At 44.2% G+C, this 26,508-nt stretch overlaps 1 protein-coding gene across 1 annotated transcript in view; it reads left to right on the top strand.

The window, feature by feature from the left end:
• Positions 1-26,508, top strand: part of LAMB1 (laminin subunit beta 1) — a 79,202-nt gene that overhangs the window by 37,670 nt on the left and 15,024 nt on the right. Inside the window, exons 14-25 of the mRNA XM_001165667.7 lie at positions 675-810; positions 2,299-2,457; positions 3,684-3,811; positions 4,031-4,154; positions 4,710-4,914; positions 5,525-5,668; positions 5,879-6,110; positions 9,731-9,894; positions 11,611-11,835; positions 13,142-13,356; positions 14,049-14,145; positions 24,970-25,339. Coding sequence (XP_001165667.5) covers positions 675-810; positions 2,299-2,457; positions 3,684-3,811; positions 4,031-4,154; positions 4,710-4,914; positions 5,525-5,668; positions 5,879-6,110; positions 9,731-9,894; positions 11,611-11,835; positions 13,142-13,356; positions 14,049-14,145; positions 24,970-25,339 — 2,199 coding nt within the window. The remainder of the gene's footprint in view (positions 1-674; positions 811-2,298; positions 2,458-3,683; positions 3,812-4,030; positions 4,155-4,709; positions 4,915-5,524; positions 5,669-5,878; positions 6,111-9,730; positions 9,895-11,610; positions 11,836-13,141; positions 13,357-14,048; positions 14,146-24,969; positions 25,340-26,508) is intronic.

Raw genomic sequence — 26,508 nt, 5'->3', positions numbered from 1 at the left:
CAGGTGATCCGCCCGTCTCGGCCTCCCAAAGTGCTGAGATTACAGGCGTGAGCCACCGTGCCCAGCCGCATTTCTTATATTTAGCATAGCATAGCCAATGGAAAGGGGGAAGAGAGACACAAGATGCAGAAGTAAAAATCACAGAATTTGGTTCCTGATGGAGTGTGAAGAAAGAATCTGGAGAAGAACTTCTAAATTTCTGACTTGGTTGACTCAGCAGGTGGTAGTGCCTTCACCCTGATAGAGACCATCCGAGGGATTGAGGGCTTCTGTTTTAGATCCGTTGGTTTGGGATGCTCTGGGACAGCCAAGCTGGAGATGTTCTTCAGGGAGCTGGATATTTGAGCCTAAATCTCAGGAAATAAGCAAAAGATGTAAGATGCCAAAGCAAGAAAGTTTGGGATGTCGAAAACCTTCATGTGATGCGGACGGCGTGTTAGTCAAGAGAGGGCAAGGGAGGTAAAACCGAGAAGACCAGGTTCTCAGCCACGCTTTTGGAGTTTGGGACTAATCCATAGGCACTGTTTTTTTCCACATATGTGTTTTCTGAAGAAAACAAGAACATGCTATGTATTTGGTCCTGTGTACTGAGTAATGGCAGCTGTAGAGCTGCTTCTGGCGGGTTGACTCGGGTGACCATGAACTCAGCTGATGTGGCTCCTCCTCCCTTCCAGTTGCTTTGCGGAGTCAGGCCAGTGCTCATGTCGGCCTCACGTGATCGGACGTCAGTGCAACGAAGTGGAACCTGGTTACTACTTTGCCACCCTGGATCACTACCTCTATGAAGCGGAGGAAGCCAACTTGGGGCCTGTGAGTAGGGGAGTGTGTGGCAGGTCGGTAAAGCAGTGTTTTGGGGTGTAGTGGAACATACATGCTTTGTAAAGTCCCCATTTCAGAAGCATTTGTATAGCTTTGTCAGTGAGCACAAAATAAGGATCAGGACCATGCCTTCCTGAGAACAGTCATATTTAAAGCTAAGTAATTCTATAACTCACAAATTGGCTTTGGAGCATTCACTGATAAGGCTTTTGGTTGGTTTAAGAAATTTGTCTTTACAAGAAACTTTTCTTCTCTCTACTTATGCTCCAAAGTTATCAACCTAGCATGGTAAATATTGAGGCAAGGATATTGTTTCATCTATTCATCCCCAAATTTAGTGACTTTAAATGTATGCCTGGCTCTTGAGCTGGGGTGGCTGAAACAGCTGGAGGCTGGCTGGGCATTTCTCTCCACACGAACACGACCTTTCTTTTTTCTTTTTTTCGAGACTGAGTTTCGCTCTTATTGCCCAGGCTGGAGTGCAATGGCACTATCTCGGCTCACCACAACCTCCGCCTGCTGGGTTGAAGCGATTCTCCTGCTTCAGCCTCCCAAGTAGCTCGATTATAGGCATGTGCCACCACGCCTGGCTAATTTTGTATTTTTAGTAGGGATGGGGTTTCATCATGTTGGTCAGGCTGGTCTCGAACTCCCGACCTCAGGTGATCCGCCCGCCTTGGCCTCCCAAAGTGTTGGGATTACAGGCGTGAGCCACCACGCCTGGCGATAGTGAGATTTCTTAGATGGCTTCCAGCTTCCAAAAAGAGGAAACAAGCTGCCAGCTCTCTGAAAGCTTGGACTCAGAAGTCCTAGAAAGTTCCTCAGGTTCTGTTGGTCACAAGTCACAAGGATTCATGGAAAGGATAACATAGTTTGCACCTCTTGATGGGTAAGGCCACACACGGGTACATACAGATACATACAGGGAATGAAAGAGTTGATCCCAGCCATTTTTGGATATGACCAACCACAGGTATTAAAAAATAACCCTGTAAACAATTAATCAGAATTAACTCATCAGTTGTGAACATTCATTATATCAAGTTTCTTCACTTGAAAATGGAGCCTGAAACTAATGCCAGTATGAGAGACAGAAATCCACTAGATATTGGACTAACCTTGTGGAGAATCTGGGAAGCACCTTATGATTCCTAGACTTGCTTATAACGGCATGTGGGATGTTCTCTTTTTTCTTTTATGCGTACTCTCCTGGTCATATCAAATAAGGTATATCCCAAGCCTTTGAGTGCCATATCCAGTGTCCCAAGACTGCTCCAACCACAAAACTAAAAAGAAACCAGTTTCCTGTTTGGATATCAGAAACTTTTTACAATCTATTAGGGGAGATTTGACTATAAAAAATAGACATAAGGTAGCAACCCTTTTTGAATCTTTGGGTGACTTCGGATTACTTTGACTATTGAAAATTATTGAATTCCATTTCAAATAAAGAATAACCATTGTTCGCCATGTCCTCAGGGGATTAGCATAGTGGAGCGGCAATATATCCAGGACCGGATTCCCTCCTGGACTGGAGCCGGCTTCGTCCGAGTGCCTGAAGGGGCTTATTTGGAGTTTTTCATTGACAACATACCATATTCCATGGAGTACGACATCCTAATTCGCTACGAGCCACAGGTAAAGAAACCACTTAGTGGACTGGTGGAGGATGGAGGGGAGAATCAGTAGAAAAATAGTACTTCTAATGGGTATTATATATAGTTATGAAATATGGAGGTTGCATTAGAACAGATCAGATTCCGATAGTCTCACCTCCTCCATGGAAGTTAAAATAAATGTACCATTTTCTTTCTTTCTTTTTTTTTTTTTTTGAGTCTCGCTCTGTTGTCCAGGCTGGAGTGCAGTGGTGCAATCTCGGCTCACTGCAATCTCCGCCTCCCGGGTTCAAGCGATTCTCCTGCCTCAGCCTCCTGAGTAGCTGGGATTACAGGCATGCGCCACCATGCCCAGCTAATTTTTGTATTTTTAATAGAGACGGGGTTTCGCCATGTTGGCCAGGCTGATCTCGAACTCCTGACCTCAGGTGATTCGCCCGCCTCAGCCTCCCAAAGTGCTGGGATTACAGGCGTGAGCCACCGCACCCAGTCAAAACGTACCATTTTCTTGAATCCAGTTTCTCAAACGTAGTGATCTTTTGTGAGGCACTCAACCTTGCTGACGACTGAGGTGGTGATGAGGGTGTATGAGATCCTCTCCTTCCCTCACAACCTGGCTGTGCAGTGAGAGACTGAAGCCCCGAACTGTAACGAAAGACTGAAGGTGACGGTGTAACAGCAGAGAGATGCATGATCCTAGAAGATGGGCATGCACCAGCCAGCCCGAGCCAGGGCTACCAAAACGTTTTCCTAGAGAATCAGAGCTAGGCCTTAAAGTGTGAATGGAATTGTGGAAAGTTGGCACAAAAGTAAGAAATAGTGTGAGTGGAAGAGAGAAGAGAGGGTTTTGTTTTTATTGAGAATCATTCCACATAGCTTGATGAGAGATATGGTTGGAGATGCTGTTGGCAAAAAATACTAGGATTAGTAAAGGAATTTGGACTATAATATTCACAGGAAGCTATTGAAGCATTTCAAGCAGGGGATTGTCATTATCTGAGCTGCTTTAAAGTGGACTGAAAGGGACATTGGGAAGAGGCAGAAAACAGTTGAGAGGTGTTTCAGCATCCAGGGCAGAAGGGATTTGGGCTGGAACCAGGGGAGTAGCAGAGGTAGTAGTAAAGAGAAAAGTGAAGAGCAACTGTTTGTTTTCCATTTCAACTTGGCAATTGATTGATTCAGAGAGGTCTTTTTATAAACAGGCAGTGGTGGGCTAAATATCTTTTCATTGTTTGTTTCTTATTCTAGCTACCCGACCACTGGGAAAAAGCTGTCATCACAGTGCAGCGACCTGGAAGGATTCCAACCAGCAGCCGATGTGGTAATACCATCCCCGATGATGACAACCAGGTGGTGTCATTATCACCAGGCTCAAGGTCAGTGTGACAGTGGTTTGGCAGCTCAACGGGCTTCATATGCAAATTAGTATTTTTCTAATATTTTGCGAGTTTTCAAGTCACCATTTCAGAGCCAGACGTTGACTGCTGACTTTTTTCCTTTGGAATTATCGATGCAGAGCTTTGTTTTTAATTTTTATTTTTTGGATGCATGAAGGTTGACTTTCGTTGTTGTCTTTCTTTTTTGTTTGGGGGCAGATATGTCGTCCTTCCTCGGCCGGTGTGCTTTGAGAAGGGAACAAACTACACGGTGAGGTTGGAGCTGCCTCAGTACACCTCCTCTGATAGCGACGTGGAGAGCCCCTACACGCTGATCGATTCTGTAAGTGCGAGATTGCTTCTGGCATATGCAGGAAAGCCTGGGCGGAAAGTGCCCAGCTGCTCCCAGGGTGTTTTGTTGAGGGGTATTGCTGAGGCCAGCGTAAGCAGAATCATTCTTTCTTGCCTCCACGGTTACTTTGCTTATACTCCACCCCACGGAAAGGATTTATTCCTTCTAAAAATATAAAATGTCTTTTAAAAAAACAGCATTTCACTAGGCGTAGTGACTCACACCTGTAATCCCAACACTTTGGGATGCTGAGGCAGGAGGATCATTTGAGGCCAGGAGTTCAAGACCAGCCTGGGCAACAAAGCAAGACCCCATCTCTAAAATAAAAATAAATAGCATTTAAAAGCCATCAAGCTGTGTAAAACATATCTAAAATTTCCTGCCAAGAGTATTTAGGAATAGGGAGGTTTATACTTTATTTAATGAGTCTAATGATTTCTGTTCAAGGGTCAAAGAAGCATTTGGGTTTTCTACACGTTTGCTTGCTTAAACCCATGCCATGGGGCACCACTGTAAGGATGTTTGGCCGTTCTCATTTCTTCACAGCTTGTTCTCATGCCATACTGTAAATCACTGGACATCTTCACCGTGGGAGGTTCAGGAGATGGGGTGGTCACCAACAGTGCCTGGGAAACCTTTCAGAGATACCGTTGTCTAGAGAACAGCAGAAGCGTTGTGAAAACACCGATGACAGATGTTTGCAGAAACATCATCTTTAGCATTTCTGCCCTGTTACACCAGACAGGCCTGGGTAGGTATTGCTGGGCAGCTGCAGCAGCTGCTGTTTCTGGCTCTGAGTATATCTGGCACACGAAGTACAGTGGAGTGCCCACCCCCTAGCCCTGTGTTAGGCAGCACAAGGGAAATAGTGTCTCGGTTACAGTTTGTCTTTATCTTTTTAAGTAATATTTCAGTGAAAGAGCACCACTGAAGATGGAATTGATATTCAAGAAATATGCAAATAACAGGTGACCAGGGGAAAAGTCCATGAGGATAAAGCATTTCCATAAGCAGGGTAGGGAGATGGGAATGGAATCAGAGAAGCATCAAATACCTGAAATGTATGTTTTTCTCTTTGAAACGTCAGACCATCCTCTGAAGGTCACTGGGCTTTGGTCTAATGTCCTGTGATATTTGAGCTTTGAAGGCAAGGGGAGAAAACGTTAATGACCTCCTGCCTAGAAAAACTGTTTTGATCTGCCAACTCTGCCTCCCCTTTCTTCCCTTCCGCTCATCATAGGGATGATACTGTTTTAAACCAGAACTCTGAATAATCCAAAGTAGTTAAAGGAGAAAGGATCAGGGAGAGCCCGATGATGTGCTGCTCCGTGTCATGGGTTCTGGCCTCTCTTTACCCACAGCTTGTGAATGCGACCCTCAGGGTTCGTTAAGTTCCGTGTGTGATCCCAACGGAGGCCAGTGCCAGTGCCGGCCCAACGTGGTTGGAAGAACCTGCAACAGATGTGCACCTGGAACTTTTGGCTTTGGCCCCGGTGGATGCAAACGTAGGTTCCTCAAAAGCATTGTTATGCATTCATTCAGATTAACTCAGCCATTGTGGCAGGGTTCCATTGCTGCAGAGCCGATGCTTCCCTCCTGAAGTTGATCACACCAACCCATGAGCATTCTGAATTGGGGACAGGGTGCTTATAAAAGGAGCATGTTTCCATTGAATGAGTTTCTCAAGGCAGTTCCTTGTTTGCCTGTTTCTTTAGCTTGTGAGTGCCATCTGCAAGGATCTGTCAATGCCTTCTGCAATCCCGTCACTGGCCAGTGCCACTGTTTCCAGGGAGTGTATGCTCGGCAGTGTGATCGGTGCTTACCTGGGCACTGGGGCTTTCCAAGTTGCCAGCCCTGCCAGTGCAATGGCCACGCCGATGACTGCGACCCAGTGACTGGGGAGTGCTTGAACTGCCAGGACTACACCATGGGTCATAACTGTGAAAGGTATGCAGATGCTGAAAGTAAGGAGAATGCAGTGATCTCTGGCTGAGCAGACAGCATCTTAGACCAACCACAGAATTCATCTCCACCAGGCTTCAGCTCGCTCATTCATTTCTGACCACCTCATTATTTTCTAGGATCTTGTTTGTTTATCCAGTACATATTGAGTTTCCATCCTCTATGTGTCAGGCACCGTTCTGGTGCTGGAGATACCGCAGAGAACAAAACTGACATGAATCCGTCCTCTTGGCGAGTCACCCTAGAGCTTACCATAGGGCTGTATAGAAATTCTGTCTGCCTCAGCAGATTCTGGCGGAGGATAAGAGTTGTGAAATGCTCCTGCCTAATTTAGGCGAAAGGAGAAACTAATCCAAATGGGATTAGTCATTTTAAATAGCTTTGTTTTTCAGAACGTTTTATGCAACTACAGTTTCCAGGAGACTCTATAAAACATGCCTAAGTAGATCTGTTCTCCAGTTAGCAAATGTCAGTTGAATAATCATTATGGATGTGCTAGATATAGAGTAAGAATAGGAGAGAGAATATACCTCCATAACATTAATAGGATAGCTCAATAGATAAAAAATACTCCATATGAAAAAGTTACCTGCTGACTTACACTGTTTATTACTAATTAAGAAATGCAGACAGTACTGTTAGAACTGGCTTTTTGGGGGTAATGTTTCCACCTTTTCACTGTGATAATTTTTCTCTCTTCCAACATCCATTTGCCCTATCGAAGATATTTGTTTTTAAAAGTCACTTGTGAAACATTGCAGCAAGTGCTTCAGTCAGTGGTGAAGTTACTCATCAGGTGAAAGAGAAATTGTTAGTGAAAAACTGAGTATGTGATTAACTTTTGGCATGAAGATGTTCATGGAGGCAAACACGTGGCTCTCGGCTCAATGCTAGAACGGTGCTCAAGAATTTGGAGGTCCCACGGACTACCCTTTGAATAAAAATTATCCCTTCCAACCTTAAAATCGTGTTGTAGAAAGATAGCAAGGACACAGTTATACAACAGTGAAAGGAGGAAGTTAATATTTTGGGATCATCTTTTTCTTTTCAGCCCTGTTTTCCATTATTGTTTTTTCAAAGAGAGATGGAGAATAAGTACGAGAGAAAGACATGAGAAAACAGAGAAAGACATGAGGAAAAGATTAACAGGGAGCAGAGAGAGGAGGGGGAACAGAAGCAAACAGCAAAGGGGGCTGCCACAATGCTGATTCAGAATCAGCACTCACACTGTGGAATGCATTTGAACGAACATCATGTCAGAACGGCATAGTTGATATCTGTGACCAGCTTTGGATTTTATTTGTAAAGGGTTTTGAGAATGAGAAAGGGTATGGGAGAAGGAAGATTTTTAACAATAGGTTTGGGTGGCAAACACTTGATTTTAAGTATTTGGAATTCTACTATCTAGTTTGAGCCAGTTTCTCATCATTCTTTTTTCTCATTCCAAGATAACCAGAGTTTCAATCCTGTGAATTTACAAAAAAACTCTACACTTAGATTGTCCCCAAGGGGAGGCAAGAAATGTACACTCAGTTTCTATCATGATGTATTTGGATTGCCTTCAAAAGACTTGAGAAACAAATTGAATTGGAAATCCTTGGACCTCAGTTCCTGGCCCAATTCTGCTTCTAACTTGCTTTCTAACCTTGGGTGAGTTAGGATATCCAGCTTTTAGAAAAATTTTTTGAGACGGAGTTTCGCTCTTGTTGCCCAGGCTGGAGTACAGTGGTGCAGTCTCAGCTCACTGCAACCTCTGACTCCCAGGTTCAAGCAATTCTCCTGCCTCAGCCTCCCAAGTAGCTGGGATTACAGGCTTTTTGTTGTTGTTGTTGTTTGTTTGTTTTGAGATGGAGTCTCATTCTGTTGCTCAGGCTGGAGTGCAATGGTGCGATCTTGGCTCACTGCAACCTCTGCCTCCTGGGTTCAGGTGATTCTCCTGCCTCAGCCTCCCAAGTAGCTGGGATTACAGGCACAGGCCACCATGCCTGGCTAATCTTTTGTATTTTTAAGGGAGATGGGGTTTCACCATGTTGGCCAGGCTGGTCTCAAACTCCCAACCTCAGGTGATCCACCCGCCGCAGCCTCCCAAAATGCTGGGATTACAGGGGTGAGCCACCGCACCTGGCCAGAATATCCAGCTTTTCATAAGTAGAATAACTAGGTTGGATGAGATTGTCTCCAAAGTTCCTTCAAGATGTTATGTTGTAGGACATAAAAAAGTAACATAATTACCATTCACCTTGACAAGCAGGCTAACATAGTAAAAGAAAGTATTGCTTTAAGGACCCCAAATTCAAATTCTGGCTCATTATTTAACTAGTTGTATAAACTTTGAGAATCCTTTGACCTCCCTGTATTTGTTATCTTTAAAGAGTGGGATTGACATGTTGGATATGGGAATTAATAAGTAACATGCCCCATCCCTGCCTGAGTTTGGAACCACCTGAGAGACAAACACAGGGGCTACACAGCTGGAGAGCACCCCTGTCACCCCCTCAGCTCCAGTACTGGGAAAAGCTGGGTTGTAGGACATGGCTTTAGACCTGTGGCCACCGTGGGCTTGCCAACACATCACCCCTCCCAGGCATAGGCAGAGGCTGACAGGTATAAGCTCCCCCTAGGAGGACAGACTCTGTAATACAAGGAGGGAGCAGAACTGAATGGTCAGGACAGGCAGGCAGCTGATGGAACAATCAAGTGCACATGGGGAGAGGTGGCTCTTCCTCTGGGGAGCAGTGAGTGAGAGGCCAGATGAGGCCATGGGTGTCACTCGAACGCAGTGGTCCTGCAAGTAGGATCCCTAGATCAGCAGCATCAGTATTATCGGGGACCTACTGAATCAGAAACTCGGTGGGAGGAGCCCAGTCATCTGTTTCAGGTGATTGTGATTGAAGCTAAAGTTTGAGAACCACTGTTCCCATAGTAAATCTTCCACATGAAAACATAAAGAGAGGTGGGCAGATCACCTGAGGTCAGGAGTTTGAGACCAGCTTGACCAACATGGTGAAACCCCATCTCTACTAAAAATATAAAAATTAGGCTGGGTATGGTGGCTCACACCTGTAATCCCAGCACTTTGGGAGGCTGAGGTGGGTGGATCACCTGAGATCAGGAGTTGAAGACCAGCCTGGCCAACATGGTGAAACCCTGTCTCTACTAAAAATACAAAAATTAGCCGGGCGTGGTGGTGCATGCCTATAATCCCAGCTACCTGGGAGGCTGAGGCAGGAGAATTGTTTGAACCAGGAGGTGGAGGTTGCAGCGTGCTGAGATCGTGCCACTGCACTCCAGCCTGGGCAACAGAGCGCGACTCCATCTCAAAAACAAACAAAAAAACAGCCAGGTGTCGGTGGTGTGTGCCTGTAGTCCCAGCTACTTGGGAGGCTGAGGCAGGAGAATCACTTGAACCCAAAAAACAGAGGTTACAGTGAGCTGAGATAGTGCCACTGCACTCCAGCCTGGGTGACAGAGCAAGATTCTGTCTCAAAGAAAACATGAGCAGTGGAGAAGAGTGTGCCCAAACAGAACAGTTTTCAAGACTTTCCTTGGAACAGGTTTCTTAGAACTGTGGGGTCATGGCCTGTTCTCTTCTGTGACTGATGCAGGTGCTTGGCTGGTTACTATGGCGACCCCATCATTGGGTCAGGAGATCACTGCCGCCCTTGCCCTTGCCCAGATGGTCCCGACAGTGGACGCCAGTTTGCCAGGAGCTGCTACCAAGATCCTGTTACTTTACAGCTTGCCTGTGTTTGTGATCCTGGATACATTGGTAAGTCGTGTGCATACTTTGGGAGGCAAAGAGAGAGAAAAAGATGTCTTTATGAGTTCATTGTTAATGAGAAAAAAAGATGCAAAGTGAACCAATTAAGTCTACTTTTATAATTTTTAATTAAAAATTAGAAAAGATGCTCTTTTCCTATTTGGCACATGGAGTAGAGTCAATTCATATTGAGTCTCTGATAAGAACGTTATAACACAAAGCAGGAAAGTAAGCTCGTGGAAATCTAGAAACCCTGTGGAACACTTTTCTGTTATTAAACATTAGAAAGATTAACTTAAATTTTACTCCTGCCTTTCTTTATCCAACTCCTAGCAACAGTATCTCAAAGCTGTGAGGTTACCAAATAGTAGTCAGAAGAAAGAAATAATATCATCCAGGGAATCACAAGATGGCCGAATATATTCTTCACTGTTAATGATACTCACATTATCTATCAAGATTCAATTAATCTAGCTGGGTTGTTAAAAACTCCCTCTTATTTCATCCTTGAAGCCACTGTTACAAATACTAATTATGTTTATATGTAACTCAGTAAAATTTTTTTGCATATAATTTCAGAATTTCTTAGGGAAATTGGTCATCATTAAAGATCCCATTTTTCAGGTTGCTCACAGAGGAGTGGTAACTTTTCAGTTTCTGTAATTCTTTGTTTTGTTTTGTTTTTGAGACGGGGTCTCACTCTGTCACCCAGGCTGGAGTGCAGTGGCACAATCTGGGCTCACTGCAAGCTCCGCCTCCCAGGTTCACGCCATTCTCCAGCCTCAGCCTCCCGAGTAGCTGGGGCTACAGGCGCCTGCCACCATGCCCCACCACCACGCCTGGCTAATTTTGTTTTTGTATTTTTGGTAGAGATGGGGTTTCACCATGTTAGCCAGGATGGTCTCGATCTCCTGACTTCGTGATCCACCCACCTCGGCCTCCCAAAGTGCTGGGATTACAGGCGTGAGCCACCGCACCCAGCCCACTTTCTGTAATTCTTGAATTAGGCTGGGTGTGGCGGCTCATGCTTGTAGTTCCAGCACTTTGGGAGGCTGAGGCAGGAGGATTGCTTGAGCCCAGGAGTAAGAGACCAGCGTGGGCAAGATGGCGAGACACCATCTCTCCAAAAAAAAAAAAAAAAAAAATTTTACAAAATTAGTCAGGTGTAGTGCCGCAAACCTGTAGTCCCAGCTGCTGGGAAAGCTGAGGCGGGAGAATTCCTTGAGCCCAGAAATTCAGGGCTGCAGTGAGCTATTATCATGTCACTGCACTCCAACCTGGGTGATAAAGCAAGGCCCCATGTCTTAAAAAAATGTAATCCTTGGATTAGGATTTCTACATGAAGCTATCTATGCTTTATATTGTTAGTTTGCTCCCAACATGCTCCACCCCCATGTGCTCAGAAGCTAAAGTCTCATGTGCTAGGACCTAACTGTCCACAGCCGCTGTGGCCTCTGGGGCAGTTGCAACACTGTTAGAGACTACAAAACATTAGATTGGTGCAAAAGTTACTATGGTTTTTGCCACTGAAAGTAATACTGCCTTCCTCTCACAACTCAAAGCCTATTCTTTCCCCTTCAGATGTGATCACCCTGGGCTCTTTAAACAGTGCAGTGAAGATGAAGCACCGCCACGATCAGCTCTCTCTAGGCATGAGTGTCGGTGCACTGGTGAGCTTTCAGTCAATAAGCTAAACATCTTGTGTTTGGTTTTATCGGGTGACAGGTTCCAGATGTGACGACTGTGCCTCAGGATACTTTGGCAATCCATCAGAAGTTGGGGGGTCATGTCAGCCTTGCCAGTGTCACAACAACATTGACACGACAGACCCAGAAGCCTGTGACAAGGAGACTGGGAGGTGTCTCAAGTGCCTGTACCACACGGAAGGGGAACACTGTCAGTTCTGCCGGTTTGGATACTATGGTGACGCCCTCCGGCAGGACTGTCGAAGTAAGATGCACATTTATTCTGCCCGCTTCTTAGAATGACTTCCACCTTTTTTTCATTATCAGCAGATTTTATTCTTCCTGTATTTATTTCACTTGGGAAAACATTTGTTCAGAGAGGTAAAATTTCACTTTCAACTAAAGAAAGATGAGACCAATTTTTTTTTTTTTTTTTTTTTTGAGACAGAGTCTCACTCTATCACCCAGGCTGGAGTGCAGTGGCATGATCTCGGCTCACTATAACTCTGCCTCCAGAGTTCAAGTGATTCTCATGCCTCAGCCTCCCGAGTAGGTGGGAGTGCAGGCACCCCCCACCACGCCCAGGTAATTTTTGTATTTTTAATAGAGACGGGGTTTCACCATGTTGGTCAGGTTGGTCTCGAACTCCTGACCTCAGATGATCCACCCGCCTCGGCCTTCCAAAGTGCTGGGATTACAGGCGTGAGCCATTGCACCCGGTCATTTTTATTTTTTTCTTTACATCCACATTTTCTGGCAGGAGTGAGGTCTCAAGATGTGACTCAGTGCCTGGGAGAGATAACAGGAAAGAAAAACCATGTAGCTGTCCCCATGATAAATGGCATCCAGTAGAGGGTATTGATGGTATGCTCTGCCCATGAACTTGCTGGTTGGATGGACTTCGAAATCCTAAATACCCACTGTGGTCCCACCTTTTCTAGTGGCATTGATGGAATAGAGCCTTCCAGCTTAAGGAAGAGAAAGAAGTAGCATCTCTAACATCTCTCTTTTGGACCTCTTTATTTCTCTCTTACCGAGATCAACTAGCATTTCCTCCTGCTGCAGCTGCACAGCCCCCAGGCTCCTGGCTTTGTTTATACAAACGTGTGGAATGCTAGGGACCAGCAGGACTGGATTCCTTAAAAGCCTTAGTAGCTTAAAGGGCTTTTACCTGCTATGTCCAACACGTTTATTACGGCTGTTCTCTGCCAATAGTTTGAAATTATTAGATATCTCAATTTCCACTGGCATTTTTAAAAATTATTTCCAGTTAAGTCTTCAATTTTAAAATGACTCACCAGCATCTTGTCAAATCTGTGTATTTTGAACATACTTTTAGGTGAAATGTGTCATTGTGTGTATCTGGGAAATGTCAGAACTGTGTAAGAAATCATGAGAACTTCTAAACAGTAATTTTAGCTTTATTTTTGAATCACCTCCATTTCTTTCCTTCTTTGCATTTCAAGGTCAAGATCTGAAGTGGGAACATCTTAGCATTTAGATGTGGCTAACATCCGCATGCCTGTGTATTTGGGAGTGTGACAATAAGTAAATGTGATGTTCTTTTGCAGAGTGTGTCTGTAATTACCTGGGCACCGTGCAAGAGCACTGTAACGGCTCTGACTGCCAGTGCGACAAAGCCACTGGTCAGTGCTTGTGTCTTCCTAATGTGATCGGGCAGAACTGTGACCGCTGTGCGCCCAATACCTGGCAGCTGGCCAGTGGCACTGGCTGTGACCCATGCAACTGCAATGCTGCTCATTCCTTCGGGCCGTCTTGCAATGAGGTGAGGGGCTGCTGCTGGGGATGATGCCTTTATGAGCTCAGGTGTCAGCCTATGGTGACTTTGCCCCAGTTAGAGCAAGGCACCAGGGCACACAGCTTGAAACACAGCGTGGCCTGGATCTTAGCCCTCATTTGTACCCCTTGGCTGGGTCTACATAACTGTGCACAGAGTCCCCATCAGACACATCCATAGCATTTCAATAGAGGGTCCCACCTGCAGATGCAGACTCACTTAACAATAGACAAGGGTGTGCTATTTCTCTTCAGTACCTGGGCGCTGAAGCAGACTCTTTTCTTAGCTTCTCAACTTGAAAGGAACCAATTAGCCATACCCAGCATTGTAAAAAGTGCTGTTGTTTCCCGACACATGCTAAGGAGGACATACTCCCCAAGTCAGGCGAGTCAAAGGTGGCCCAGGATTGTGGCTGATCTGTGAGGATAAAAGTGAGGAAATATGTAAATAAATAATAACATGCCACAGACCTTTCCAAGCCCTGTTGCAAAAGAGCAGTTAGATGCTGGCATGGGGTTCTCGACACCTACGATCGAAGTGGGAGTCCCTTTTCCTAGTCAATGGAGACCTTCTCAGGTAAACAGTTCATTCCCACTTCTAACTGGCAGCTAGAAAAAAAAAGATGACAACTGGCTTCTGGCCTGAAGCCTGCTTGACCAAGGTCTGTGTTCTGGCCGCAGTTCACGGGGCAGTGCCGGTGCATGCCTGGGTTTGGAGGCCGCACCTGCAGCGAGTGCCAGGAACTCTTCTGGGGAGACCCCGACGTGGAGTGCCGAGGTGAGTTGTGGGCGTTCTCGCATTGACTTGATCAGAGAGTGGAGGGAACGGGGGTTCTACAAGAGCCTTCTGTAAATTATAAAACACAGTACAAATTAACGTGTCTATAAGAACCTGTATTTAATTGCAAAAGAAATTAACACTGATTGTTTAAAAAACAATCTAACAAATCTAGCCCTACCCATAAGTATAGGTGGTCAAGAGTGGATGTGCATACTCTCCTGGCCCCACACCCTGGGGGTAAAGTTTGTTTCTGTGTGTCTGTAAGCACACACACACACACACACACAGAGCTGCTTTTTAAAATACTTTTAACCAAGGTGGGACCATGTGAACCGTATGTTTGGCACAGTGACTTTTTATCCCCTCTGAACAGTATTTTGTGGCCAACTTCCTTGATGGCACAAGAAGAGGTAAATGGTTATCCTAGTAAGATCACTGGATTCAGTGGATCAACTAGACTCTGTTGACAGTTTAAGCTCTTGGCGTATGTGTGTAAGATAACATCCCCACCAGTGAAAACTGGAGGGCAATGTCATGGAGACTTCGTGCACAACAAAGGGCTCCAAGGTCAGGGTCTCCAAGTCAGTTTAATGTGAATAAAACCCAGATTTTCGCCTAAGCTTATGATCAAACAAACAAACAAAAAGATGGAAATGACATTTTCATACGAACAAAAACTTGTTAAAATTATGTGAATCATAAGGATTGCTTGATTTTTATGGTACTGCAATTTTTTTGACCTGGAAAATTATTTTTCAGATCTTAAAGTCAAAATATGGAAAAGACTGAATAGGCTGTTGCAACTGTTTTTATATTCTTTCTTTCCTACTTGATTTTCTTCCCTGTTTTTAATTGATCATTATGGATAAAAATTTTCTGTAGTTTCTTAAGTGCTCTTTGGTATATTTGTTGCACATCTGAAATTATAGGTCTCTGTTGGACTCTTGAATTTTTTTTTTTTTTTTGAGACGGAGTCTCGCTCTGTCACCCAGGCCGGAATGCAGTGGCATAATCTCGGCTTACTGCAACCTCCACCTCCTGGGTTCAAGCGATTCTCCTGCCTCAGCCTCCCAAATAACTGGAGTTACAGGCAGGCACCACCACGCCCGGCTAATTTTTGTATTTTTAGTAGAGATGGGGTTTCACCATATTGGTCAGGCTGGTCTCAAACTCCTGACCTCATGATTCACCCGCCTCGGCCTCCCAAAGTTCTAGAATTACAGGCATGAGCCACTGTGCCTGGCCAGGACTCTTAAATTTTTTAAATGACCGTTTTCTTTTTTTGGACACAACTACAGCAAGAAATAATACAGATCTTCAAGTTGGCAACTCATTCAATATCTCCTACAGAAGGTCAGGAACCTAGAAACTGTGTTCCTTCGGGGTGCAAACCCATGTGTTCCTTAACAGCAGAAAAAGGTCAGTGCGCAAGACCAGAACAAATTAGATATGATTTGTTTTTTAAGTTGAGGCTTAGCCAGAAGGGTTTGTATGGACCTCTTAGATTAAGGTTTGTTTCACAGTGGGGATAATGTTTGCTATGTCAATAAACAGGTACTTTTCTTTCATCATTCTCCAAATTTGGTTCTTAATGAGATCTGACATCCCCTCTTCCATTAGAAGGTATTGAAATCCAGTGGACCAGTTTCTCCAAGATGTCTCTTGAAAGTAAAACTCTGCTTAAAATCTGTTTTTTCCAGGGCTCTAATCACTACTCTGTTAAATTCCTCAAACTTGTAATGCCCCAAGGCTTGATTTTTTCCAGATAATGGCTCTATCGTTGCACATACCCTGATTCTGTCAGCATGTGTCATTGGCAAAATAGCTTTCTCTGCCAAAGCTTTCTGACCTTTGGCTCCATCTTAGCTTTGTTAGCAGGAAAGCCCTGCTACCCAGAGTCAGAGTCAATCAGAGAATTGTTCATGTGGTCCTTAGAACTTTACTCCTTACCCTTTTATCTTTTCTTTAAACTTTCGCCTCTAATTCTGCCGGGGAAATTGTGACTTATAGGAACCTTGTCAACTTGTTTGGGTCAAAAGTTAGATCCTGTTTTAGAAACTCTGCAAAGAGTGAGATTCATGGCATCATTGTTCACCAACTTCTTTGTTCCTTTTATCCAGAAGAAAGGTCAGCTCATTACGTAAGAAACTTTTCTTCAGGAAAAGCAAACAACTGATAAAAAACAGAAACTAAGTATTCTGCAAGGAAACCTGGTTTAAGGAGAATGTATTGAAACTGGATATGTCTGTTCCTTTTTACTCCTCCCTTTGGCATTTCCTTTTTTTTCTGTAAGATAATCATAGAAATTTAGTTAATGGAGGAACTACAAAGATCACATGGCTTTATGGTTTGCCTATTATGCTGGCCAATCCCGGTGGCACGAGGGCAGCAGGGATGCAGACAGATGAAGAGGTCCCATAGCCAAGAGTGTAGGTCCTGGAGCCAGACTGCCCACATTCACTTCAAGCAATTGGTACTCCTGTATTAGAAGAAAACAAAGTCCCTTCTCATCTCCTCACCCAGTATACTCCTCTTTTTACTCAGCTTGATAGGAATCTTTCCAATCCTCTCTGCATTTATATGTATACATCATTCGTATTCGTGACCCTAATAATGATACCCAGTCAGCTCACACCAGCAAGAAAAAGTATTTTTCAAGCCCTCTGGAAGCACTGGAAGCTCCAAGTGAGCACAAGTGAAAATACCCTAAGAGATACTTCCAGGTTCTAGATCTAGGTGTTTCATTTTCCCCTTGTTTTCCCACTACATTGTCATCTCTCCAACCATATCTTTAGTTTTGTTTTTTTCATGGAAGACCAGAAAGCCCCTTTCCCCAAAGTGTTAAAATCTGGGGTGAAGGCAACTGACCTCATTGCATACTTTGGCAATTCAAAGTTATAAAATGTTAGCCGGGCACGGTGGTTCACGCCTGTAATCCCAACACTTTGGGAGGCCAAGGTGGGCGGATCACTTGAGGTCAGGAGTCCGACACCAGCCGGACCAACATGGTGAAACCCCATCTCTACTAAAAATACGAAAATTAATAAGGTGAGATGGCGCACACCTATAATCCCAGCTACTTGGGAGGCTGAGGCATGAGAATTGCTTGAACCCAGGAGGCAGAGGTTGCAGTGAGCAGAGATCGCGCCACTGCACTCCAGCCTGGGTGACAGAGCAAGACTGTCTCAAAAAAAAAAAAAAAAAAGAAGATATAAAATGTTGGGGCATCTTTATTTGGGGTGTTAAAGTAGATACTATCTCTCCTTTGTGCCCACAGTGGCTGAGCTGGGGTGGGGACATTTGGAAATTTGGGAGGAGGGGAGTATTTTGGGTCATCACCATAATGGGGTCATTGCTATAGGCACTTGGTATGCAGGAGCCAAGAATAATAAATGTCCCACAGTGCTTAAGGCAGTCTGTCAAACAGAGAATGTGTCAGATCCTCAATGCTTTTAGCACTCTTTGGAGAAAGCTCATAACCTACAAAGCACCCAGAGAGAGTGAGAATTGATTTGAGTGGACAATGGGGGATTGATTCATGGCCAGCTATGGGGTCTGGTGCAGACAGGGTGGCAACAGGAGTAGGACCAGTGTGGCCTGTGAAGGCAGGGGCCAAGATGCAGAGGCAGACAAGGCTCTTGGTTATGTTTGTGCTGGAATGCATTCACGAATAGAAACAGGAGCACAGGGGCTTTCTGAAGGGATGGGCCCAGAGATCAGCAGGGACAAGAAGAGGTGTCATTCAAAATTAGATGGAACTATGCAAAAAGAACATCAGCTCTTTTCTCCAGCTATGTAATTGCTTGACAAATATGTTTTCAGTTGAATTGGTTGTTAGAGGGCATAAATTTAGACTTTCTGATGCCAACTAGCTAACAATATGCTTATAGAAAGATTTAAGTCCTAGCTAAGTATTCTCCTTATGGAAAAAAAGAATGTAGTTATGTAAAAGACAAATGAGTTGAGCCTCCAACTTACAGATTGTTGAATGTTCCTATTGTCCAGGCGGGTTGGGGCTGTTGGTCGATGGTGCCAAGCCTGAACAAGCCCACCACTGTGCTGGGATGGAGAGGGAATCTCATCCACCCACCATGAACGTGCTGGAGAAAACAGCCTGGAGCGCTGCATTGTCCTCCTCAGGAGTCAAAGAGTCACAGGAGGAATCTTTCTGTTGATTCATAGATAGCAAAAAGGAAGGGTAAAGTTTCCATTTGGGGCCTCTGGCTCTTGGAAAAGGGCAGTGTCTCTAAACCCAGGCAAACGGTAAATGTGGGGCATAGGCAAGAGGGTCCGGGTAGTGGCCACTTCCCCATCGTGCTCATTTCTCACTTCGTGTTTTTTAGTAGAAAAACAAAGTGTGTTCTTTTGCCCAGACATTAATCTTTAGAATGCCTGTATTTTCTAATGTTGGGATTTCTTTCACAACCACCCACCTTAATATTTCCATTGTGACTCAGAAAATCAGACTTCATTCAATTCTTTAGAGAACTATAAATACTGTTGTCAGTAGAGTGAAGTCTTGTCTTATGTAATCCTAATTACAGAATGTGTTCTCAGAAGAGGTAGGCTAGACCAGAGCTGGGCAGACCACAGGCAGAGGCCAAATCCAGCCCCCTGCTGATAGTAGTTAATAAAGTTTTACACCCACTTGTTTATGTATTTTCCCTGGCTACTTGTGGGCAGCAGTGCCAGAGTCAAGTCATCATGACACAGACAGAATGGCCTGAAAGCTGGATTTACTATTTCAACTTTTACATTAAAACTTGATGACCCCCGTGCTAGACAGGCAGCTCATTTCTGCAGGTAAAATTGTATTCATCTCCCAACTTTCATTCCAAAATTGAACTTATATTACTGAGGCCAAAAAGGGAAAAGGATAGAACAGAATGTCAGAAAAAAGAAAATCCCATGTAAGAAATAAAAATTATTTAAATTGCCCTTGCTTTTAGTAAACAGAAATGCCTAAGTAAAGTATTAGTAAAATTCTTGGCATTGCAGCAGATCCTGGAGTCCCATGTTGCTCTGAGGCAAGGTCCACGGCAGAAGAAAACCCCATTACCTGAATCTTAGGGTGTAGCAGTTTCTCTGTCCCAAGGCAAATTTAAGTTTCCAACAAAAAGGAGGATAATCAGCCCAGTACTGAGTGACCAATGGTGTAGAGTGGGGAGTGGACACAGAGAGAACAGCTGATACTGTTCTCCCACTTGCAGGCTATTTGGGGACATGAGGTACATAAAATGAAGTAACAAGATAGCAGAAAGTAAGTGGCACAAACTTTTCAGTTGTCAGAAGAGGGCAAGATCGGTAGGAAATGGAGTCATTAGGGAAGGGTTTGCAGAAAAGATTACCTCTAGAGGCCATCTACAGAGAACGTGCTGAGTGCCAAGCACTTTTAGGCATAGTATATAAATATTCTTAATTTTATTCTTGCAACAAAGAACCTATGGGGGTAAGTATCATCTCCATTTCACACTTGACTAATCTCAGACTCAGAGAGGTTAAGGGACTTGTCCAAAGTGAGGAAAGAATTGGGATCTGAAGCCAGGCCTATGTGGCCCTGTGTCCCAGCTGTTTCCACAAGCCTGGGGGCTCCTCATTGACAGCTGGTATTTAGAGAGGAAATTATCATCCAAGCTAAAGGACAACACAGACAACATGGAGCAGCATGGCTCTGGGAGGTGCCCTCGGGAAACAGTCTTAGCTGGAGAGTCATGGAGAGATTTGGTTTCACCAGATTGTGTGAAGCCTTCGGTGCTGGGCCATTAAGGGTAGACTTTGTTCAGTGGGCACAGGAAGGTCTGGAGGAGGAGAGGGAAGGATGTAAAGGAAGCAGGCAAGTTAGGTCTATGTGATAAATGGGTACATAGACTATTTCCCATTGTGGCATTGACTTGCTAGTGTTTTCCTCTGGACCTTAGTATCTTTAAAATTGGTACAATAGCTTTCATTTACCTATCTCTTAACAATTATGTTTGAAATGATAAGAAAACTTAGTAAAAATAGAGGAAGCCTATTGGCCACAGAACAGAGAGTGTGTTTACAGATGAAAGTCAAATTATTACGGCTTGTTAAAATGAGTATCTCATTTAAAAAATACTATTCTTCATCTTCATGATTTGTTCATCTTAAAGATTAGGCAACAACTTTTGCTATATATGCTCTCCTTTCCAAGAGAAAGTTTCTGATTCTCTGCCAAGTAATCCCATTTCTTAAATAAGACTGCTTTATCCAGGTCATTTGGATTCTGATTCCTTTCTCTTAAGAGAGAGGGAGCCCACTGGACCTCGTCAGCTGCAGCCTGAATAGTCAGTTCACAGTTTTTCAGATCCTGGTGGGTGTGTGAGATGATGGGAGAATCTCCTCCATACATTAGTGTCCATGAAGTTTTACTAATTTGTCAAGTGTGAACTGACCTTTCTGCTTCCGCCACGTGAGTGTGGGAGTTTCACTGAAAATATTCTTGAAGTGGAGGGGGTCTTTTTACAAGGTTGTAAAATGTGGGCCTTGTGGTGCCTGCCTCTTAGGTGACTCCAAGAGAAGCAATTCTGGAAATTCAATAGCCAGGGAAGGAAGCACATGACCAGGGGCTTCAGCTTGAAATCAAAACCTGGTACATTTGAGACTAGTTATTTGGTGCCCTCCCAGAGAGTCAGGCCCAACTTTTTCAATAATGACAGTGCAATCCAGTCATCTGTGAGATTTGATGGTTTACTTTTCAGGTGGGAGAAAGGAATGTTGGTCAGTTTGGCTGAACTGGTTGTTGACTTCTGGAGAGAGCCGAAGCTCTGCTAGCTCACTGGAACTCTTGCCCAGGCTAATTTCCCTCGGCCAGATAAAGAGGGAAGCCTTATCTGCCTTTTAAGTCTTTCAGGGTTGGGCTGTTTTCCCCTTAAAGATGCCTATGACAGAATGGGAGCAAGACATGTCTTTAGCAACGAAATAAATGAAAAATGATCACAGAAATTAAAAATAAATCAACGTGTGCATGCATCCCTTGCCCCAAGCATGAATCCAGCAAAAACCTAATGTTTAGGACTGAACAAAGGTATACCTTTGCATCATATATGGGAAAGAAATAATTGTCTAAGCAAACTATAAGCATATGCAACTCTGCCTCAGTTGTGTCAAGCCTAAGGGAGACGGGTGAGTAGGCCCCAGAGGGCTGCCTCACCCTGACCACTGGCTGCTAGACAAGGTAAGTTTTATTACAAATGGCATCACTTCTTCCTCTGTTATGTAAGTCCTGAGATTTGTGCATCAGCCTACATTGCTGAACTTCCGAAGTCGTGATTCTGCTCCAGCTCCACCTTTTGAAGGGGATCTTTCTCCATCTCTCACACACACACACAGACACACATAGATACACACACACGCACGTGCTCTCTTTTTTTCTCTAATATACAGAAGGTGGGCAGAAACAGCTGGGAAAGTAACAGCCAGTGCTCCACAAAACGGGGTCGCGTGACTCTGAACATCAGTATCTCCTGGGAACGTGATAGAAATAAAAATAGTTCTGGGCCCCACCCAGACCTACTGAATCAGAATCTGGGGATGGGAGGAGAGTAGAGAAGCAATCTGTTTTTATGAACCTTCCAGGTGATTCTGATACCTACCCAAGTTTGAGAGGTGAGGACCCAGGTGACTCGGGGGTAACTTTTAGCTTTCTGGAAGATGACTAAATTTTACCAAATGATAATGGAAATGTGTTCCTAAAATCTAAACAACATAAACTCTTAAGGTACTAAGTTATTTAAGTTATTTGTAAGTTATCTAAGTTCTTCCTAATCTCAGAAATCGATTAATGTAGTGGTTTTCCCAAGCCTTTCTCATTATTTCTCTTGGGTGTCACTGGCATTGACTTCCACTAAAAAAAAAACCCATGGTCAAATGACTTTGGCATACATACAACTGGATAAAAACAATATAAAACAGTTTTTCCTGCAGAACTCTTCTGAGTCTGTAATATGCTGACACTTGTTTTTAATCTTCAAGATAAGGATGCAGAATTTTTCATCATGGGATAGTTTTTTCAAGGAACACATCATAGAACGTATGGTCTACGGATCACCATTAAAGTTATCCATGGTTTGCCTAAACAGCTTCCTGATTCATTATGAGAATATTCCCCAAACAAGAAAAATGAAACATACTTTAAGTACCTGGAAAGGATCTGTTTTTTGAAAAGCATACACCCAAGTTTTACTTTTGAAATCCTAAGGTCTTGGTTTTGAAAACCCTAGGCGCTAAGGAAATTACATGTTTTAAAATCCTAAAGGTTGAGGAATTAATATTCTAAACTTCAAATTTTTGAATAATCATGACGTTATTGGCAAATACATATAAATAAACATATAACCGGAACACGTTTTTCCCCTTTATCCAATGGAAATACGATCAAGCATCACTCTTAGCAGAAGACTACCAGACACTTGTAGGGACACGAAAAGTGATAATAAAAACTATTTATTTATTGAATGCTTGCTATAGACCAGATGCTCTTCTAAGCACTTTGTAATTATTTTATCTTGAAAGCAGTCCTGTATTTATAATCATTACCTCTTCTTACAGATGTGGAAGACGTGACTCAGTTTCCTGATTACCCAGGGTCACATAACATGTGTGGAGAAGGCAGGATTTACCACCTCAGTCCGCAGTTCATGCTCTTAACCATAATGCTGTACTCCTCAAACCTGCCACTCGAGAGCTTGGAATGTGGGGGGAGAACAAAGACAATAAAAAGAGAAACTAGCATTACAAGGCAGGATGTGGTGAGGGCCAAATGAATGGGCCACAAACACACATCTCTGGGTTGAAAGGATGGTGATGTTATAGCAGATCTCAGGACCCTCAGTATAACTGGTTCTGGGAGATGTTCCATTAGAAAGTTTTTCAGAGGAAGGCCGGGCGCGGTGGCTCACGCCTGTAATCCCAGCACTTCGGGAGGCCAAGGTGGGCGGATCACAAGGTGAAGAGATGGAGACCATGCTGGCCAACATGGTGAAACCCCGTCTCTACTAAAAATACAAAAATTAGCTGGGCATGGTGGTGCACGCCTGTAGTCCCAGCTACTTAGGAGGCAGAGGCAGAATAGCTTGAACCCGGGAAGTGGAGGTTGCAGTGAGCCGAGATCATGCCACTGCACTCCAGCCTGGGAGACAGAGCGAGACTCTTCCAAAAAAAAAAAGTTTTTCAGACTCAGAGGCAAATCACAGCTATTGACCCAAGAGTGGCTTACGCCTGTAATCCCAGCACTTTGGGAGGCCAAGGCGGGCAGATCACCTGAGGTCGGGAGTTCCAGACCAGCCTGACCAACATGGAGAAACACTGTCTCTAAAAAAAAAAAAAAAAAAAAAAAGGCCGGGTGTGGTGGCGCATGCCTGTAATCCCAGCTACTCGGGAGGCTGAGGCAGGAGAATTGCTTGAACCCAGGAGGCAGAGGTTGCACTGAGCCGAGATCGCGCCATTGTACTCCAGCCTGAGCAACAAGAGCAAAACCTCCGTCTCAAAAAAAAAAAAAAAAAAATCTGAGAAAGCATGAATCTGTTGTGCTTTGCCACAGTTGACATTGCACTTCAGGAGGATTATTTTCTTTTAGGAAGGTATGTAAGTGTCCTTGCATGCCTAGACTAAAATGAGGTTAGGGCTTCATTTGGCAAAGACGTTTGGATTCTGATTGCAAGTTAACCCCGAGTCCGATGCTGAAAAACGAAAAATGGTTTAAGATGTGCCCCTGCCCTTGGAGTCCACAATCCAGTTAGGGAAATAAGGTAGTATATTCTTTATTTATTCCTGTCTTTCCTCAGAATGGGTGGAAGCCCAGCGATAAGATGTTAGCATAAGGCCTTTCGTAATTCAAACCCTGTATAAATACTTTCAAATGTCAGATGTTGATATAAAAATGATTTGGTCACCTGAAATTTGGGAATCTAAGCCAGGGTTCAAGGGCACAGCCACTGTGCTAAGTAATCTCAGCCACAGCTACTGGCCAAGAACACATTTTGTCCTGTACGGCATGTGATTTTCCTGTGCCATTTGGCTTTGCATAAGGTGCCAACCCTATTGGGCCTGTAAGACGCTGAGACTGAATGGCTCCCAAGATCCCTGCTTGTAGTACTGGCAGTGGTCATCACAATGGCAGACACCCCCAAGTTAGATTATACTTAGCTGAAAGCCTTTAAACTGGATACTTAGAATTCCTTTGGGTTTTGTTTTGTTTTGATCATGTTTGTTGCATTTCATCAAGTATGTTTTGTTGTGAGATAGAGTCAGGTACGTTAGGAGCTGCTCATTTGTGATGTATCCGATGCCAGGTGGCACATTATCAGGATGTAACCTGGATTGTTTGTACAGACATGGTCTGTGGGGAAATCCTAAGTAAGGGAGAGGCAAAGGCAGGACGGAGGTGAAGAGTATAGACTCCAGAGTTGCAAAGAACTGAATCAGAATTCTGGCGTGGCCTCTTCCTTGCAGTGAGACTTTGGGCATGTTACATAATCTCTCTGATCTCTCAGTTCCCACATCTGTGAAACAGTGATTATTATAACACCTATCCCATAGGGTTATTGTGAGAGTTAAATGGGATCATTCACATAAAACATTTCTGTTTAAAGTATTATTACTGCTAAGAAGGGGTTAGCAACCACTGAAGTCACGCATGTGCTAGAGGAAGCTGCTACAGTCTCTACCTGAGCCATTGGTCAATTGTCGTCGATGGTTGACACCTTCCCATTTTCACAGTGAAGTGAGTATTCTAAATGCCACATCTTGTCACTGAGGTTCATGATCAAGTAGATCAGCTAGCATTGCTTTATTCCCTTCTAGCCTGTGACTGTGACCCCAGGGGCATTGAGACGCCACAGTGTGACCAGTCCACGGGCCAGTGTGTCTGCGTTGAGGGTGTTGAGGGTCCACGCTGTGACAAGTGCACGCGAGGGTACTCGGGGGTCTTCCCTGACTGCACACCCTGCCACCAGTGCTTTGCTCTCTGGGATGTGATCATTGCCGAGCTGACCAACAGGACACACAGATTCCTGGAGAAAGCCAAGGCCTTGAAGATCAGTGGTGTGATCGGGCCTTACCGTGAGACTGTGGACTCGGTGGAAAGGAAAGTCAGCGAGATAAAAGACATCCTGGCGCAGAGCCCCGCAGCAGAGCCACTGAAAAACATTGGGTATCTCTTTGAGGAAGCAGAGTAAGTAGTTAATGAGCCGGAGGAATAACTCACAATATTTTTTCAGCTTTATGAGTAAACAGCAAAGATTTCCTGGCATGGTGCTTCCATCAGGAGGTTTTGTTAGTCCTGTGGGTGAAAACAGATTCTGAGCCATTTATTTTCCAGCAGTCTTGACTGGGCATTTGGGTGAGTGAATGTTGGCACATCTGTGGGGACCAGCCTTCCGGAGGCTGCAGTACAGAATATGCAAGCATTATATTCAGTGCTCCTCCTTGCAAATCATGTTCTAAGTCAGTAAAATGGGAGGAATGCTGGAATTAGAAGACAAAGATCCATAATTGAGTCTTGGCTCTGATGCTAGGCTTGTGAACTTGGATGACTCAATTCCTGAGCCTATATTTTCTCTCCTGTGGACAAGGGGTAGGATAATATATGCCATTACCTTATGAAGTAATGAGAGGATTTATATATAAAATGACAACAGGATTGCAGAAAATTATAAATTGTTAAGTATTGCTACTATGGGGGAAATTCCATTACCTCAAAATAAGACTGCTTGCTTCAAGTTTTTTCTGCTTCTCCATTAGTCCACCAGACCAGTGCTTCATTCATCTAGTTATAACAGCTGCTCTATGCTGAAAAGTCCTCATCCCACCCCTTCTCTAGGTAATCTTCACTCTGATTGGACAGTGTTTGTAGTGGAAGCCTAGAGAATTGACCTTCTCAAGGATCATTTATCTACCCTTTCTCCTACCTCCCCTCTCTTGCCCCTAAACATCCCAACTCCTTTTGCCAAAAAGGAACCCCCAAAACAGCACAATAAGACCTAAGTGCTAAAGGACAAAAACAGAAAAGGGTATGAGGCATCTGTGCTTCCCTAGATGCTATGGTTTTTTCACTGCAGACTCACCATCTAGGCCTGAGGGGACTGCTTCACAGTTAAATCCTGCACACTGAGGTGTTTATATGACGAAATGACAGTAACATTTTTTGTGTGTGATGAGACTTTAATCAGCACCTTTAAGAAGCCAGAGGGACTTTTCATCTCATACCAGGCATGAGTAGCAGAGGACAGCTGACATTAGCTAAAGCGACTTGAAGGAGGTCCTTCCTAGACCTAGATTTAAAGTAACTGGACCTTGATGTCAAGCCTTGGGTTTTATGCCCAAGACCATGTAGCTGGCCAG

The sequence above is a fragment of the Pan troglodytes genome, chromosome 6 (genome assembly GCF_028858775.2).
Source record: "Pan troglodytes isolate AG18354 chromosome 6, NHGRI_mPanTro3-v2.0_pri, whole genome shotgun sequence".
NCBI classification, from domain to species: domain Eukaryota; kingdom Metazoa; phylum Chordata; class Mammalia; order Primates; family Hominidae; genus Pan; species Pan troglodytes.
The sequence above is the reverse complement of the archived record's forward strand: the minus strand, read 5'-3'. Positions and strand labels throughout refer to the sequence as shown.